Raw genomic sequence first — 18415 nt, forward strand, 5'->3', positions numbered from 1 at the left:
TCAAACACGAAATATTTGTAGCTGATAATTCATATGCTGTGCACTAAATGCTTTTCATTTTTCTTTGCTGTCCACATCTTTTGTTTTTCCCTTTGGTGTATGGGATATCTTTTTATACCTTTAGATCTGATTAGAATTCTAACAGCAGAGTGCTCTAAACCTTGCACAGCTTTACAGTGAAGACATTTCTGTGATAGAAAGTTAACAGTGCTTGGAGAGAGTTTTAATCCTGTAGACCTTTGCTTCTGCCAATCTACTGAACAGTAAGCAAACATCATTTATGGCATATATTTTCCTTTAGGCTTACATCTGCTCCTCTGAGCAGGAGGCTAGTACAGAACTGAGCAGAATAGTAAATGAACTCCTGACTACAACTCTCCCTCAGATAACTCCCAACAGTTGCAGTTTAGAGGCAAAAGTAATTTCTTGTTCATTAGTTTTTCAATTTATTTTGATTTTAGATAGCTTCATAATAATTATTTTTACAAAAATTAGTGCCGTAAAATGAGCTGTAGTAAAGAATGTCAAGTCTCTTCAAGGCACCATTCCACAGTTATTAAAAAGCACTTCAAAATTTTTTGTACATACATATATCTGTGCAACAGTACAAATATAATGTAGGACATGATGCCTGCAAACCTTGTTTGATTCATCCCTGGTTAACTGACCAGTCACACTAAGGGTGGTAGACCTGGATTACTTGCACATCTGCACATGGATTTTTGTTGTGGTTTGGGTTTTTTACACAGGTTTATGTTTTGTTCTAGGATCTTCTGGGGAAAGATATTCTAGAATTCTGCCATCCTGAAGATCAAAGCCATTTGCGAGAGAGTTTCCAACAGGTGCTGTGTCCTGCTCCTTTTGTTCCACAATTCATTATTTTTGGTACTGTTTTGATTATAGAAGTGGCTCTTATTTTACATCTCAAGGTATTCTGTTATGCAGGAGGAGTGTCAAGATATAGAACAATTTGTTGGTCAGTTTAGAAATTGGTTAAGCTGCATAATAGATGCAGCATGTGTTGATAGTATTTTCAGAAATAAGTCATCTAGTTATATATTTTGTTCTTGCAAAAAATTATTTGCTGCACAGGGTAAGCTGCTTTGCAGATGCCTGTGTAGATCCCTTTATGATAAGTGGTAACTAAAAGTATTTGCATTCCAAGGTGTGTTGTTGATATGGAAGTAGTTACATCCCTCTGTTGTGATGCTGGACTATTTTTAACCTAGTTCTCTGCTAGCATAGGCAACGTGCTTCTTCATGTACTTTAATGGACTAACATCACTTTACATCAGCAGGTAATTTTGCCCTTTTCCCTTTTAGAAATTGAAATATAGAGACAAGTAACAAAAAAAGTACATCAGATAGAAAAAGTTAATAATTTGGATTAGTTTTTACCATGGGCCACAATTAAATCAGCTTTATCAATGGCATTGATTCCATTGTAGAGCTTCTCTGTTTCAGGTTGGTCTGGGCCATGCAGGAGCAGTGCTTTCCCTAAGTGCCCTGCTTGTTTCTGGGCTTTTCAGTGCCTTCACTGCAGCACTAGAACACACAACACAGGACGTTTAACTGTTTACTGTGGCTCAGTTATCTAAGTGGTTCCAAATTTTCTGACAACAGACCTATAGCTCATCCAAGTTTTGTTGGTCCATCTCATTTTGGATGCTGATATATATATTCAGCTGTGAAACATGGATATGAAATGACTTCTAAATAATTTGCATCACCAGCTACATATTGAGGCATGGCATAAAAAGACAGAGCTTGAAAATCCTCTGTGAGGAAAACAACTGAATGATGTTCAGTGTCCATAGAACAGATTGCGAAACTGAAGTTATGATCTCTACAGGAGTGTTGGAGATAGTGTAAGGTATCAGTATTTCTGAGCGATTTCTCACCATCCCCTCCTTCAAGCAGGGACTACCAGCCCCATGGCTGATTGAGTGAGTGCTGTGCATCCACTTCAGTCTCCCTTGCACAGACTGAGTTCAGACAGCAGCTGAAGGCTTTTTAAATTCAACATGTTGATTCACAGGCAGAAGCCTGTCAGAGTTCAATGCTTGAAATAGGTCACCACACCCAGACATCTTCTCTGCCCCACCTCGGCTGGGAGTATGGTGCTCCAGCTGAATCCGCCCGAGGGGTACCTGTCACCAGGAGTCAGGTCCTGCTCTCTTTCTTCTCTCCTCCCTGAGCTGCTCCCCACCCTTCCTGCTGCCCTGACACTGGCACAGATGGACTTGCTGGGTGGGCTGAGGAACAAAATGCTTTTGCATGGAACCAGCTTTCAGCTCCCTGAACTGGTGCCTGATCGCATCAGCGGCGCAGGAGCAGTGAGAACACATACGCTGTTTTTCAGTGGTGCCCAAATGATTGATTCCACTAATCTATCCAAGAGACAGTGACAGAGAGCTGCTGGATAATAGCACGCCAAACATCCGTCTCCAGTGAATCCATCCAGTGATTGCCTGGGGCTCAGCAGGGCTGACTAACTAACACTGAGTTAATGACTTGGTCCTCACTGTGCTCACTGTGAGGTAGATCAGGCCACGGGGGGCGGGCAGAGTGTCCCTGAACTCAGTTGCTGGGGACTTCCCCATCACTACTCACTGTTAGGCATTTACAGAAATGATTTGCTGAATCAGGGACCTCTGTGATTTGCTTAAGGTCATGCAAAAAGACAGCAGGAAAAAATGCAATTAGAACTGAATGCTCCTGTTCACTCAATCTGTGTCCAATCTATGAAAATATTGTGCTGTTTCTTTAGTGGGCAACTCCTTTTTGGGTATATTTTTGTTCAGTACAGTAGCAGTATGATCAGGGCTGTTACTCCAGTCATGCAATAAAAGACTGAAGTAAACAGTTAAGCTTTGCACCGGGTGGTTTTTATTTCCAAAGAATGTAAGAAAGTAAAGATTAAACATTAGCCTTGAAATTTTTTGTGCTATCTTGTTTGTGTGCACTGTTTTAAGGCAGTTCAGAATTTTCCCACCAGAGATCTCTGTACTTTATATATTATTGCAGAATTAGTGTTTGCTTAATCGAGACTTCAGGACAATATATCACTGCAGTTTGTTTTATTATTGTTTCTTTGGCCTTAGAAATATCCTAATTAAAAAGGTAACTGTGATTTCAAATAAACTCAATTTTTTTTCTTTTTTTCTTTTTTTTTTTTTTTTTACTAAAACCCTCTGTAAACTTGACACTTCTGATTTGCTGACAGTATCAGAACCAGGTTGGTGCATAACAGAGGAGGAAGGCAGGGTTTTGCAATTTTTGGTCAATTGCCAGTATCTATCTCAGACCTTTTACTTCCTTGGGAAGATAAATTCATTCATCAGGGTGGGAAAAATCAGGCCAGAATAAGATAGTCTCAAGGCCAAGACCAACAAATAGTATCAAGGGGTCTAGAACACAGCTATTGGATACCCAGTAGGTTACTATTGGGATTGCACACTTTTATACCAGCTCTGTGGTTTTTACCCTGGGTGTGGTGGTAGAAAATTGCTGATAAAAGAATGTCGCTCGGTGAACTCAAACTACAAAAGCATTAAAAAACTCCGATAAAACCAACCAAGCATTTACTTCAGTATGATTTTGAACTTTCCTGGGCTTTGCTAAAGCTTTTTGTGTCTTCTGTTTGCACTCTTCCCATTTAGTCCTGTATTCAATTGATTAATTTGAAGTGCAAACCTCTGAAAAAGCAGGGTTGGAGCATTTTTCTTAATCCAGATTCTTGTCAATAAAGAGAGAAGGTAAATAGTGGGATTTCTGCTTTTAGAAAATACAGGCTGCAGATAGCTAATAAAAAGTAAATTCCAGGTGTTAAGGATTAAGAATCCACAGCAGATGTAATATTTGTTTGCAGTAGACCTTCCCTTTCCTTCCTTGAGGCACCCCTGAGATAGCTTGGTGGAAAACCAATAAAATATAAACAGATATAGGCCAGGAAAGTGCCAGCTGAATGACTTAAAACCATGAAAGTTTTCTTCTGGCTTAAACCAAGATTGTTGGATGACACATGAAATGCAGTTACAGGGCCAGTGTGTGAGGATTGCTTTGAGTGTACTTGAGTTGGCAGCTTCTTAATTTAACTTGGTGCCCAAGCGTTGACTTGAACAAAACTTCAGCTACAAAACCCAGGATTTGAATTGTGTGTTGCCAGACATCTGAATTCTTAGTTACAAACAAACAGACTGTCCAAGCAAAGAATTTGCTCTCTTGTTTTCATTAATACTATTAGAATGGACAGTGGCTTATCAGTGTTCTCTCCATTTGAACCCTGGACTGCTCTTTTTTTCTTCTGAAAACCTGAAGAAAGTGTTTGTTTTTTGCATTTTGCCATCCTAGAGAGTCTTTTAGTGTGTTTGGTGGGGAGGAACCAACCCCTTATAGTTTCTAAAAAAACACCCCAAACAACAAACACCATTGTATTTAAGCATTGTCCTAAATTTTGATGCTGATGTGTGATTTGATACATCACATATATGAATTATATAGCTAGGTATCCAAGAAGAAAAGCAGACAGTCAACATCAAAATGGCTTTTCTTGTGGTCTATTGTTTTATCTGCAGTAATTGATTTATATGTTTGCCTATAAACATTTAAAAGATCCTCAGTTTGGTTTCTGTCACTCTCTCGATAAGTGCTTCACATTAAATATACTTAAAGTTTCCCTGTTGGGATAGCAGCACGACCTGAATGATTGTCCTGAAACTGTATCCTTTTTCTAAGCAGGCTGGAAAATGGCATTTTATATGACAAAGTGTGATGATTTCATTCTGAAGGAAATAACTGCAAACAGGAATAGGATTTTGCTTATTCTCTCCACCTAAGAATTTCTTCAGTCTGTCCTTAGCTTTCTGTAATTCAAGTTTAAAAACATACCAGTTGCTGCTGTTTACTATTCATTTGCACAGCAGGTAGCAATCTCCTTTTATTAACCTTTCCAAATGGCTTTGCAGGTGGTGAAACTGAAAGGTCAAGTCCTGTCTGTGATGTATCGTTTTCGCACCAAAAACCGGGAGTGGATGCTGATCAGAACCAGCAGCTTCACATTTCAGAATCCTTATTCGGATGAGATTGAGTACATCATCTGCACCAACACTAACGTGAAGTATGTACCTTTCCAGGTGCCTGTGTACATGGTTTTGAAAGAATTGTTAGCATTACTTTTTGCTGTAAAGCAGATTTTGATTTTTTGGTAGCCTGTTTCTAGCTAGCTTTGTTCATGTGTAACAGTAGAGTCTGTAACAGGGTTTTTCTGCATCATGAGATCTCACAGCGTAGCTGTTTCTCTGTGTCATTATCCTGAGATGCTTCCAGGGCCTGGCTGCACTGGGGGGGAAAACGTCACTTATCTGTTATGTCATTAGACAAACCCATTGATCTTGATCCAGGCTGCCTTAAACTAGCACAGAGCTTCCAGCAGCAGACCAGCTGTCCTGATACTGGAGGAAGGTTAGCCTGATTCCTAAGCCAAAAGAAAATTCCATGTCCGTGCTCACTGTGATCATACCATTCTGTAGTCCTGGCGTCTTCTGCTTGAGCTGTGTCTGCTCCTATGACATAATGAAGCTGGGAAAATTGTTTCCTAGTAGGCTCGAGTGAGGAGGGTTCCTGGTATTCAGTTTAGGTCTATGGAATATCCCCAAACGTGGGAACAATCCAATCCCTATCTTCAGAGGGAAATGAAATCGTCCTGTCTTTGCATTACTATTTTCAAAAATCTGTCATTTGGCTTCTTAGGAGGAAGTCACCCTCAGAGTATGGTGGAGTTTCATCACTGTGGACTGAGAAGAGATGCTTTTGGAGCCTCCTGAGTTCTCAGCCAGTAACTGCAGAAGTTAATCTGGCCTCAATTGCTTTATAGTGTGGGGATTTTTTAATAAATGTTTCTTCTTTCCAGTATAAACTTAATCTATTCATAAAACTCAGTCTGCTTCTGGTCTGACCGAAGATTTTTTTGCCAAGTTTTTAGCTGTGAGGAAATTACTGATTTTAAGATCCTAGCCTGTTAGACTGTATATCTATAGTGCTGAACGAGCAGTCTGCTAGTGGAGATGCCTGCTGAGAGCTTCACAGCAAACCCAAACCCCTGGGGCTTTGGCATTTGAACTTGGAAAGCTAGTGAGTGCCTCTGGGTGTTCCTTGTCCTGCTCCTTTGGACATGGCTCATACCTGAACTGAAAGGGCTGGGCATTCACTTACATGAAACCCAACGTCACATATGTTTTGCTCATTTTTTTTCTCTGCATACCCAAAAAGTTGGGCTTAAACAACTGAGTAGTTAAGGTCATTTGTATTTGCAAAAACAGGTCTGCAAATTAAAAAACCACAACTTCTGAGATTTATCCCAGGCTGGCTTAATTGTGTTTTGTTCCCAAGGGGCCACAGATGAAGAAGTGGGGCTGGAGACTTATGCTGTGTTGACTCTGGGAATGCTTTTTTCTGAGCCTGCACTACACTGTTCAGCTTGGCACTGCAGCACTCACTGTGAGCAATAGGACAGTGCCAGCTCCTGGCTCTGGTTCCATCTCTCTTGCTAGGTTTGAATAACAACCCAGAAATGCTGACCTAATATGGAAGCTGCCTGCTGCTACTTTGACAGAGGATGTTCCCTCTTTCCTGTCATGTTGAAAATGTTCTGAAATGGGCAAGATACATCCCATTATACGTCTTCTTTTGAATAGTAGAAAGAATGCATTATTCAAACTGGTTTTGTTTCTCCTCCCCCCATTCTCTCACAGTTTTCAGACAGATTTCCGAAGAGGACTTACTGTAAAGTACTGATGTTCCTGCCTGTATCTGATTTATTTTTTTTTTTTATTTTCACATTTGGGGTCATGTTTTGACTTACGATTTCCTAGCTGCCTCAGGGAGTTGTACGTCACGGTGACTGGTGGTTTCTGCCTTCTCACTAAGCTCCTTCTGGGACTTGTGGTTTGACCCCATGTGCGTGGCCATCCTTATGTGTCATTGGAAGTATCAGATGCTCAGAGTCCAGCAAGGTGCTTCCTATGCAGATCAAGAAGGGCTGGCCTTCCTCTGCCCAGCTGAAGGCAGTTCTACACAGAGAAATATTTTTATTTGCCTACCACTGTGATAACCTAGGCAGCTCCATAAAATACAGGTTTGAGGCAGTTAAAAATTCAGCATGAAATTGTAAAGACAAAGTAGCTGAAAGATCTAGGTTTAAATCAGTTGGTCAGTGAACAGCATTTTCCCACAAGACTGTAGAGGGCAGTGGTGGTTCCAGTTGTGGAGGGATTAATTGATTTTTACTTTTATTTGTTGGCTTGGTTTGGTTGTTTTGTTTCTTCTTTTTTTCTCCTATTTTTTTAATAAAGATACTCCTTTGAAGCTTCAAACAGTCAACCTTCCAAACTTGGTTTTGGTACAGAAGGATAAGGAAACACTAGGTTCAAATGTTCACTTAGTTCTTTGCAAAAAAAAAAAGAAAAGAAAACTTCTCTCAGTTTCACTTGGGTGTAGTCATCCAAGAGAAACTTCCTGGAGAATTGGAGCATTTAACATTTCGCATTTGTGCTGTGTTAGGCTGAAAAGAGAAGTCCCCCATTTGGCCACGTCTTCCTGTGCAGTTGAGACTGTTTGATTTCCAAAGAGAAATAATAATTATGATCAGCGTTGATTTAATATACAGATAGAGCAGTGTTTGAATGAAATAATGTCATGGTGAGAAATTATGTAATATTATATATATATATATATATATATCTCAAAATAAAAAGGAGACATATTTTTCTGACCTTTATATAAGTTCTGATGTTTCATTTTTGTAAACCTCAAAATCACACTGTGTGAATTTATGAATCCTATGAGTGAATTTATGAATCTTTGAGTCCTGAGCCTCAAGACCTTCTGTCTTGAAGTGAGCTGGCACAGGTCCCTACTGGAAGCAGCCTATTGGATGAAATAGCCTGTACTTTGTGGGAGAGATGCTTTCTGTTTCAGATTCTCTGGACCAAACTACAGAGCTCAGCTATTCTAATAAAAATCCAGTCTGTGGCAGTGCTGGTAGAGACTTACTTTCTCATGATCTTGTGCCATCTGTGGGCTCCCTGATCCTGGTGATAGACAGACCCTTTCACTGGGGTAAATTGATGCTGTAGGCTAAAAGAGGGAGATACTGAGAATTTCTGAAGGAGGATTTTGCAACAGCAACCCCAAGGCTTTTACTACTCCACTTTTGTCCAAACCAGATACAGGAAGCCCGGGTGCCTCTGTTTCTTAAGAAGAGCTTGGTAGGGATACTATAGCATCGTTTCTTTCCCACCATAGAAACTGTTAACTTTAAAATTCAAATCCTTTTTTGGTTACTGTGATGCCTGGAAAGGCAACTGGTGACTTCAGTGTTCGTAGAAATTAACTCATCGGAAATCCTCTCCAATGACAAAGGAGCTTTCACAGCATCTTCCCTTTTCCTCCACATACCGTTACTGACGTAAATTTGAATTAACTATTAAAGCCTTTAGATTCAGTGAACCATTCTTTGTTCAAGCCAAGGGCTTTCCCAGTTTCATACTGAACATGTTGGTGAGCCAGGAGTTCCTGCAGTACAGACAGAACCCTTTCTAGACCCAGACAGTACCACCTCACTTGCTGTGTTGGGTATCCTGTAGAAGTTTCTTTCATTTGGTCCTTGAACCCGTGAAACTGAAATTGAAACGAGGGACAGTTTGGGGTTTGGTTTCAAAGTGAGAAGGCATTTTGAGTTTTGCCCAAACTGGTGCTAATTCCTTGTTTCTGTATCATTTTTACTGTCCAGCAGTTAGTTGGGAGACTGAAGAGACCTGACTGTGTTGGCTGTTCAGTCTAAAGGGTGGTGAGATGGCAGGATCTGAAGCAGCCACCACAGCAGTGCTCAGCTCTCCCTGGTCGGCTGCTCCAGGAGTTGCTGCACAGTTTCTTCCAGGTTTCAAGCATCATTTAAACTATTTATACCACAGAAGCCAAAAACAGCAGAAGATGCTAACCTGGCTTTGCATTTCAGTCTTAATTAAGTGCAGCATAGCTTACACAGAGTTCAGTAAGGATACACGCAAATGTTTGGTTTTTATAGGAAATGGATTTGGGAGGTTGTTCCCAAGTTCAGTGCTGTTAACACATTGTGATGTTTATATTGTATTGCAGCTTAATGAGTATTAGAGATGAAAGATAGAGAAGGGCAAAGGAGCACTAGGTTAGAGAAGTGCCTACAAAACAAATGACTGGTAAGTGTGCTGTTTTGTTTGGCTCATTTGTATGTATAGGGCTGAATCAAGAAAACATACTTTATAAGGAACAGAGGAGACCTAATGTGCTGTTTATTGACACACGAACCAAGTCGGTGGTAATAAAAACAAATGAAACAGTGTAATTAGCTTTCACGTTAACAACGGGATTTAATGGGTGTTTATTGTCCACAGGGTGGTACTTAGAAACTTCCCCATAGATTCCCCATGATTAAATTACCTCCCATAGTTCTGTTGGAAAAGTATGCATTTAATGCTTGTGAACAAAGAATGCCTTTGCATTCCAGAGGTAATTTTTAGGAATTTTCTGTTGGTTAAAATAATATGGAAAATCCATGGCTCCCTAATGACCTGGAAGAGTGCCTTTTTTTGCATGTTACTCCTAGGACAAAAGTGATTCCTTGTATTATGTGTTCCCACATCCCAAGGCTTGCAGAAGGCTTTTTGCCATCGCCCCTGATCTGCTGTTTGTTGCAGGTCGCAGATTTTTGTCCAATTTGCTATGGAACCTCATAACTGAGCAAAGTGTCTTCTGGAAAAGCATCAAGGGATGGAAAAATCTGTTACTTATTGTTGGTAGCTTGTTTGAGTGATTTCACACATTCCCATCAGTTTGTGCCTAATTTGTCATTTTGCCTTTGTCTGCAAACTTTTCCCTCAGCCCCTTGACATTTGAATCTATCTAGTTCAAAATTTAAAAGAAGATTTGGATGAAAATCTAAAATTTAAACCTGTAACCAAATATTTGTCTCAGTTTTCTAGAGTTTCAAACCCATGATCTTCCTGTTTTGTAAAACCTCATCTATTCCCACTCGTTGGGTGATCTTTCCTTCAGAAGGAGTTCAGAAACAGAAACTGTGAGCACTGTCAAGTATCATTTGCAAGTATCAAATCCAAGCATTTTGTCAGTTTAACTCCAGTCTTATCCTAATCTCTGAGCTTTAGCATAATTTGGAGAGTTTATCTTCTTTGCTAACTGAGCCAAGAGCCCAACAGAGATAAATGTGCTACCAGCGCCAGAGTAATCTTGTTCATTGTGACCAAGCAACAGAAAGCAACTGTTAATGGAAGGTGGGAAATGTTTGGATAACTTGGCAGCTGCTGAGGTTTTTTGTCATTAGACGAGCAGTCTTCCTTGAGACCTGCAATGCCAGCAAGCTTTCTGTTTATCTCAGGAGGATCAGAGAAGGGGTCTTGTATATTCATCATTAACATGACACAGATGATGAATTAAGAGTAGCGAATTCTGAAAGTCTTTATAAGGGGGTTATGTTCCATCCTCCATTACTTACCCACCTACATTTCTGTCCTATCACAGCAAAATTCTTCCTGTGCCCTGTTGCATTCCTGTGGTGGAGGCTTTCTGAATGAGAAAGCTGTAAAAACAGATGAATCTCACAGGAAAGGATTTACTAAATCACCTGAGAGACGTTTCACTGGGAGTGTAAAAGAGGAGACCGTGACCACTCCTTTTTGTATGTAACTGGGTTTTGTAACAAAGTCATTTTTTCTCCCTTGCAGACAACTTCAGCAACAGCAAGCAGAACTCGAAGTGCATCAAAGAGATGGGCTGTCATCCTATGATTTATCTCAGGTGAAGTTCTCAGGTTTTTCTTCTTGTGCCTCTGATTGTTTAAAATGTAAAGCAGTGGCACATTTCAGCAAAAGCAGAAGTACATTGTGACTGTCCCTGAATTGTTTTTGTCAAATACAATGGAGGGAATTACATTCCTCTGTATTATCTCAACAGGTGCCTGTTCCAAGTATATCAGCTAATGTTCATGAGGGTGGAAAGTCTGTGGAAAAGCCTGATGCTATCTTCTCCCAAGAGAGAGATCCTAGATTTGCTGAGATGTTTGCTGGAATAACTACTTGTAAGTGAATGTCTCTGGTGTTTAATTTTTAATACTGTGTTAAGCTTGGTTACATGACGTGGAGCACAGCATCGAGAGAATGAAGAGAAACTGCATCGTGGCAGAGAAATTTTTAAGCAGCAGCAGCAGTCTTGGGAAACATTTCCTGACATTTTCCTTTAGTTGATGTTTCCCCTAAAAATGACAGGAATAAATTCAAGGAGGGAAGGACAGCTTCTGTATCACCAGAGCTACCTGGTGTTGATTCCCTTTTCGTTTCACAGGGACACTTTGAACAGTGTTCATAGATATTAAACATACTGAGCAGAATTTGCCATTTCTAAGTATATATTTTCTTTCTTAAACAGCCAGTGTGAGTTCATCTCTCTAAATAAGGCTGGATTAAGAAAGTTACCATATATTCTCAAGATAGGCCTGCAGTTTTTTATCAAACCACCAGCTTTTGCAGTGATGCTTTCAAAGGCATATGTCTTGAAGTGTTATAATATACTTGTTCTCTGGTCAGTTGATGCATCTCCAGTCATGTTACCTTTCGAGGAGTCCTTGCTCTTTTTCCCACAAATTTTAAACTTGTTGGCAAGTTCTTCTAAGAGTGATAGGAGTCTCAGAAACAGTAGGTTTGTCTATATTTCTTAAAAATTACTATAAGGACAGCCAACCTGCCACTGGGAGAGACGTAGCTAGCCCAGAGGTGTAACTAGCCCAGCCCGTGCTGCCTGTTGCCCTGACAGAAGTCATTGAGAAGACTGGCAGCTGAAGGGGTCATCTGAAATATATCTGTAGGAAACCAGGCCCATTAATTCCACTACTTGTGGAGGAACTCATTGGCTGTTTATTGTTCTTAACTGTCCTCACTGAAAAAGAGAAATTTTTACATTTGTTTTAAATAAATCAACATGCCAGTGTCACGCAGTGCACAGAGGAAACGACCCACAGGGTTTGACTCCAGGGGTGTTGGGAGATGACCTCACTGTGTTGTTTTCTTATGTCTGGCTTGGCCTTTTCAAATGGAGAAGGCATTGTAACTGCAGGATAGACCTGATACTCTGTCCTCCTGTTGCTAGGACTTCTCTGTTATTCCTGTTCATCCTTGTCTCTCTACTCTAACGGTGAAGTCAACAGCTGAGGCCGTAAAAGGGGTCTATTAGAAAGTAGTAAGACTCCAACCCTAAACACCAGAATATGTTTTTCCAGGCAAGAACATACTGCTTTGTGGCTGCCTTATTGGCTCTTTTTCAGGCAGCTCTCAACTGTTTGTGAGGAGGGGTTAGGGTTAAGGGTACAGCAAGCTGTGAAGTAGCTGGGAGGTTATATTCTTGGAAATGCCATTTCTCTTTTCATTCTTATCAATTTACAGCCTGTGCTTTTTTTGGGACATTCTCCCTGTCTGAATTTCTCATAGGAGCTGTGATCAAGGTCTCCTCTGAATGATAAAAGATGGCTCACAGTTAGAGATGAGATAGCCTGTCCAAAACCAATATTGACAAGCCTGCATGCTGCCTGCAAGACATTTGCATTATGTTGATACCCAATCTCTTTCTCTGCTACGTTCTGTAAAAACATGGGTTGACACAGCGAGGTTGCTGCCACTACTGCATGTAGTGGCCACACATCATTAGAAAACCAAGAGTTGGGAGAGGAATCCTGGCTTTACTGGTTCATGCAAGTGCTTTGAAGCCCAGGATGGTGCAGTTCTTAGAGATATTCATTCTAGAAGCAGAAACACTGGTTCTACTGGGAGATGGGCCATCATTGACCAGTACAGTGGTGGAGTTTAGAGGGGAACAGGTAAAACACACACAACACACAAAAGTTTGCAATGCTCTACGAAAGGTGAGAGCAGAGAATTGTGTGTAAAGTCCTGAGCAGGAATACAGCTGGGAGAGATGTGGGCCAGATTCAGAGGCTAAAGGGCATTCAGGGTAACTCAGGAAGGAGAATTAGCTGCTTGCGATTAGTTCCCTTTGTCTTGGCCTCATCCTGTGGCACAGACCCTGGTAGCTGCCATGGCAACTCTGCTCCACTTGAGGAATTCCAGTTCATTTAGGGCACTCTCAATTTTGCTGGCAAGTTGTTCTCAAATATCTAAAGTACCCACAGGATTTTGGCTCAGTCTGTTCCAACCCTGAGAGTTTGGTGTCCCTGCAAAGGGTGACCTTAGAAAATGGGACATCTCATGCAAGAATGACATTACTACATAAAAAGGAAAAATCATCTGCCCTTCTTAGAGAGATCCTAAGCCATTCTCAATTTTTCCTGCTTCATACACAGCATTCTCTAGATCTTATCCCCATTTCTCCCTGCTTTTTGATTTGAAAGCATAGGTTTACTGCCCAGACCAGCTGGGCAATATGTAGCTGGTAAGGAATTTTTACAAATTTCTACATTCCAAAGGAAAAGCAATGGCAGCTTTCATCAGTGGCATGCACACTCCCTCTCCGAGACTCCTGTGAAGTAATTTGAGGTGACTTTTTTCCTTGAGAAGGCAAGCTTAGAATCTTGTTAGGAACTTAACAATTTAAGTAGCAGAGAAGAGCAGGTGTGTGTCAGAGGCCTTTGGTGAGTCACACTCAGAAGGTCTCTAAAAGCTAGGGAAAACTAAAAAATACTTCTGTGACTTGTGAATTGACTGGGCCTTTTGTCCAGGAGAGCATCTTGTGAAATGAGTGGGAATCTGAAAGGAGCAAAGGGGAAAATGAGGAGGCAGACTTGATTTCTAGGCCTGTCAGGTGTGTAGCAACAAATGGTTGCAAAACCATCAGCGAGTTACAGGGTGTTTTGTTCTTGGAGGGAAGACAGAAAGTGAATAAAGGATGGTGGAGCAGACCTGGAAATTATTTTGAGAAAAGTAGTAGTAGTGAGATTTCCCTGGGGTTTGGAGTAATCCAGTGCCAGCAAATTAAGGGACCAAATGGTGCTGTTCACCCAATCTCGTTTCATTCAATTAGAGATTGATCTCCAGTTGCCACATTAAGAGTAGACTGTAAAAGTTAATGGCATCTTCTTTTGTGTGTTATTCACTACACTGATTTGTCTCACATCCCACTGGGATTCTTGCATCCTATTTCATGGCTCCCTCAAGCCACATATAAGACAGCAAAACCCTTCAGAGACCAGTGTTTTGCCTTGCTACAGCTCAGGTGTGCAAGTCTTGCGGCACTCAAACATCTGTGAGACTGAGATGCAGGTGGGGGCTGCAGGATCACCCAGGTTCTCGGGTGGTCACCCTGAGATGTGCCACCAGGCTGCCTGGGAGGTGGGTGCTCCTTTCCAGCTATCGCAGGGGAAGCAGATTGTCACCCGGTCAGGAGAGGGGCTCTTTGGCACCATTCCTTGGGTTGTTTAACCCAGCAGGGTGGGGGCCCTCAGCTGCTACCTCAGCAAACAGCCTGTGATAACAGCAGTGGCCCTGGGGGGCTTTTCCTCGTGCCAGAAACATACCCTCACCTGAGGCCACTCCCAGGTAGCCATAGAGGTGAAGGTGCATCAGGCCTTCTTCAGACTGTGTGTTGTGTGACACTCCTCCATCCTCCTGAGCAGACCTCACATCTTTCTTCCAGAAAACCTTTGTTCCCTTTCCAGTCCGTGGCTGGGACCTGTGCACCCCTCACTCCCCAGCTCAGCCAGAGCTGTGCTCTGTCTCACCTTCCCGCTCCTGCCTGCGTGGTCAGGAGCAGCTTCCAGCAGGTCCGGGCTGTGTGGCCAGAGGGCACATCCCAGTGCTGTGTTCCAGGCAAACAATGGCATTAATGAGGTATGGCCTGTGAGGAGGGTATGAGGGAGACACAAACCAGCTGTGCCTCTGGTTTCATACTGAATTGTCATACAGCCCTTTTGTGTCATTCCTAATGTGTTCCCCGGGGCTTCTTCATAAAGCTTTTAGAAGGAAAGAAAACTCCCTGCTGCCTATATATCTTGCAATTGTCTTTTAATAATTTTTCCTTCGTTTTCTCATCCCCCAAATTAATTTTTTTTCCTGTGATTTGTTTTTCTCTTGTAGCAGATAAAAAAATGATGGCCTCGGCATCCACAGCAGGAAACCAGCAGCTTTACTCACAGGGAAGCCCATTTCAGCCAGGACACTCGGGAAAGACTTTCAGGTACTCAGTCCAGATCCTGGATGTATCAGTTCCTGTCTGAGAGTGGGGGACTGCTCCCCTTCGGTCTGGGGGAAACAAAACCAACCTAAGGGTGTTCTTTATGGGAATGAACTTTGCTCTGTCTACACTTCCCTGCTTCGTGGTGTCCCAGCACTTAAACTGGGCTTACAAGCTGAGGTGATTTGGGTATCTCAGAACTATTGGCTGGTAAGCAGATACTTTTTGCTGTGATCATGTAATTGGAAAAAAGGTAAGAAGCAACAACAAGTCCTGAAGGGAAATAATTCTGAGAGGTGATGGAGCAGGCTCAGAACTCTGAGGAATATTTAACCGAGGTGGGAAGGTGCAAAGATTTGGTTTGCACTCACAGCTGTCAGTACTCCTGCAGCTTGCCTTGAAGGGAGCAGAGGGGTGCTGCATCCACAGACCCAGTCAGGACTAGGACACAGGCATGAATAGTTTTCTAAGGCAGCTTCCAAATACACATAAGGTGGCAGTTTGGCATTTTCCAAAGCATTTTTGAGTTATTCTTTTTGTGTGTGTCATTTCCAGTCACTTTCTGAGAGTGTGGTAACAGCAGTGGTATTTACCTCAGTGCCTTTTGGTATCGCTCTGGGATTGTCACACTGGAGTTTCAGTCTCCTGTTCAGACCAATCAAGGTTGTACAAGTGAGGAACAGCCATTCAGAGCCTGCCAGTTCCAGGAACTGGAAAACATCCGCAAATGCTGATTTTATTTAAACCAATGTATTCTTAAAGTTATAATTGCTAATAATCTCAGTGGGGAGAAATAAAATCCCTGTGTGTGTGTGTTTTTCAAATTAAAATCAAGAATAACTTGGGGGGATAGGGCAGTAAATTAAAATGTCTTTTATTTGTATATTGTATATTACTGGATAAGACTTGCCATCTTGGGGTTTGGCATGTGTTTTGTTTGCTTCTTTTGTTAGTTCCTGATGTTTAACTATAGCTTTTTTCCTACTACTGTTCTATTACATCAAGTAATGGCTTGCATTTCTGCCAGCATTTCCACCCTCAGTGAACTGTCCTCCTTCAATAATCTCCAGCCTGGCCCATCCAGTTACTGAGCCTGGGCAGCTTCTGGGCACTATTCTGCAGGATCCTGTTTTCAAAGTATATTTTCCAGATACAATCCAAGCTCCTCAGATGACAGGACTTGCCAGTCCAGCAGAGAAGGCAATAGGGCCAGCCCTCTCCAGCAGCTGCTCTGTGCTTCAGCCAGGTTTAGCTGGACTTTCTGGTCTACGTTTCTCTCTTGGAAGTCACAGTAAAAAATAAAAATTAAAAAAAAAAAAAAATCCACTCCACAAAGACTTAAGACTTTCTAAACACACATTTTGCTTTTAGGCAGCTTAAGAAAGCCAGAATAACAACGGCCATATTCAAATGCCTGCCACGTTTTGCTTACACTCTGGGAGGGATTCTGTCAGCCTTTTCCAAGGATTCTGATTCCTGCTTTCTCTCTGCTCAGTCCTGTTTACTTCTTTTTCCAATCTGCTCCCTTCTTTCTCTGTAAGATTGTGAAAATAAACAATAGAGAAGGCATTGGAGAAAAGAACAAACTGTTTCAGTTGATGCACAAAAGTGATTTTGTATACTGTGTCTTCATTTATATTCATTTATATGGGACGTGTAAAGTATTAAATGTTTTTATATAGAATAGCCCATTCACAGTGTGTGGTTGTGTAGATTTAGTTGCTCAAGACTTCCATGAAAGTAAAAATAGGAAGTGTAACAGTCCTTCATAGAATTTTATTTATAATTAGGAATGTCTGTCTATTTCTCTGTAGTGAAATTCAGTAATTAGGGAACAGCTAACATGTAAACAAGTTCCTTTGGAAATACTTTGTACTATTATTCCAAAGTTATTATGTTAGTTTAACTTCCTGCCTTGATTATTCTTCTGTCTGGGTACGTAACTGCATGCTCTTCTTTAGCATCAATTAGCAAAAAAAAAAAAAAAAGGAATTAAAAGCCCAACCTTTTAATATATAACACATACTTCTTCGTTTCCCAGGCAGGAAACAAATAAAGAAGCACTTATAAGTATTGTCTTTTGTGTCCATCTTCATTTAGAGTGGCATTTAAGCAAATACTTTTAAATGCTGTTGACTTCAAGCATAAATTTACGATTAAGTACCTGCTTGAATACTCTCTGCAAGCAGGTTTTTTAATGTGTTAAATTGTAAACTCATGTGGGGCTAAGTGTTTATGCACCATATGTGAGAATGATTTTATTCTTAGAAACCCTCTCAAAGAGATTACTGAAGTCTAATTAAAAATAATTTTGCCCACTGTGTCTGTGTGAACTGACATTTTAGAATGCCAGTATATTTCATCGTTTTGTGATGGTTTCAAGTAATTTTTTATCAAGACAGATTGAATAATTCATTTTAATGTTACTGTCAGCATTTCCATATCTGGAATACAGGTTGTGCATGGAGAATATGCCCTACAAATGAGGCACTGTTTCTGTTCCCTTAGTTCATCTGTGGTACACGTGCCTGGTGTGAACGACATCCAGTCTTCCTCATCAACAGGCCAGAACCTGACACAGATATCTCGCCAGCTAAACCAGAGTCAGGTGGCCTGGACAGGAAATCGGCCACCATTCCCGGGACAGGTATTGATTTAAAGTGCTTTATTTTCATGGTCATTAAAGATTTGCAATCTCTCTGCTTTTTTATGAAAGAATTAGCAAACCCCATTTATAATGATAATTTATTAGTTTGTAGTTGGAGAGGAATCAGTACCTCACTTCTGTTCCTTGGCAGGTTGTAATAATCTGAGCCAGCTGCCTTGTGTGTAACTGCACCGGAGTTTGTGCTGACCTAAAGCCCAGGAAGGTCTTTGTCCTGCATTTGTTTTATATGTGCACTGGATGAAGTAAAAGAGGACAGATCTTCTGGTTTAGTATTAAGCCTGTAAATTGAATCTTTCTGGGACCAGGACCTTGCACCCAGCAATGTTACCCACAGTTATCAGGGTCGACAGAAGGAGCACATACAAATTCAGGGCTTAGCCTCTTGCCCTTCCATTAGCACTGCACAGTTTAGCTCACACTGTGTCGTGTGCTGGAGGAAACAGCACATACCTCTATCAGGTGCTCTGTGCTTGTCAATGTTAGCCCAAAAATCACTTCTTGTTCTGTATAACAATTTAA

The 18415-nt window shown here is 41.2% G+C and overlaps 1 protein-coding gene across 4 annotated transcripts in view; it reads left to right on the top strand.

Annotated features, from left to right (window-relative positions):
- The window catches only part of ARNT2 (aryl hydrocarbon receptor nuclear translocator 2), a 98580-nt gene that overhangs the window by 70531 nt on the left and 9634 nt on the right, over positions 1-18415 (top strand). For 3 of the 4 annotated variants that reach the window (XM_027887006.1, XM_027887010.1, XM_027887009.1), the window contains 6 exons: positions 768-842; positions 4968-5119; positions 10779-10851; positions 11008-11131; positions 15132-15231; positions 17737-17875. In XM_027887006.1, the coding sequence (XP_027742807.1) occupies positions 768-842; positions 4968-5119; positions 10779-10851; positions 11008-11131; positions 15132-15231; positions 17737-17875 (663 nt within the window). The remainder of the gene's footprint in view (positions 1-767; positions 843-4967; positions 5120-10778; positions 10852-11007; positions 11132-15131; positions 15232-17736; positions 17876-18415) is intronic. The other variant, XM_027887008.1, reaches the window with a different exon arrangement.

The sequence above is a fragment of the Empidonax traillii genome, unplaced genomic scaffold (genome assembly GCF_003031625.1).
Source record: "Empidonax traillii isolate 1590-97213 ecotype Southwest subspecies unplaced genomic scaffold, ASM303162v1 scaffold201:size1909950, whole genome shotgun sequence".
NCBI lineage: Eukaryota > Metazoa > Chordata > Aves > Passeriformes > Tyrannidae > Empidonax > Empidonax traillii.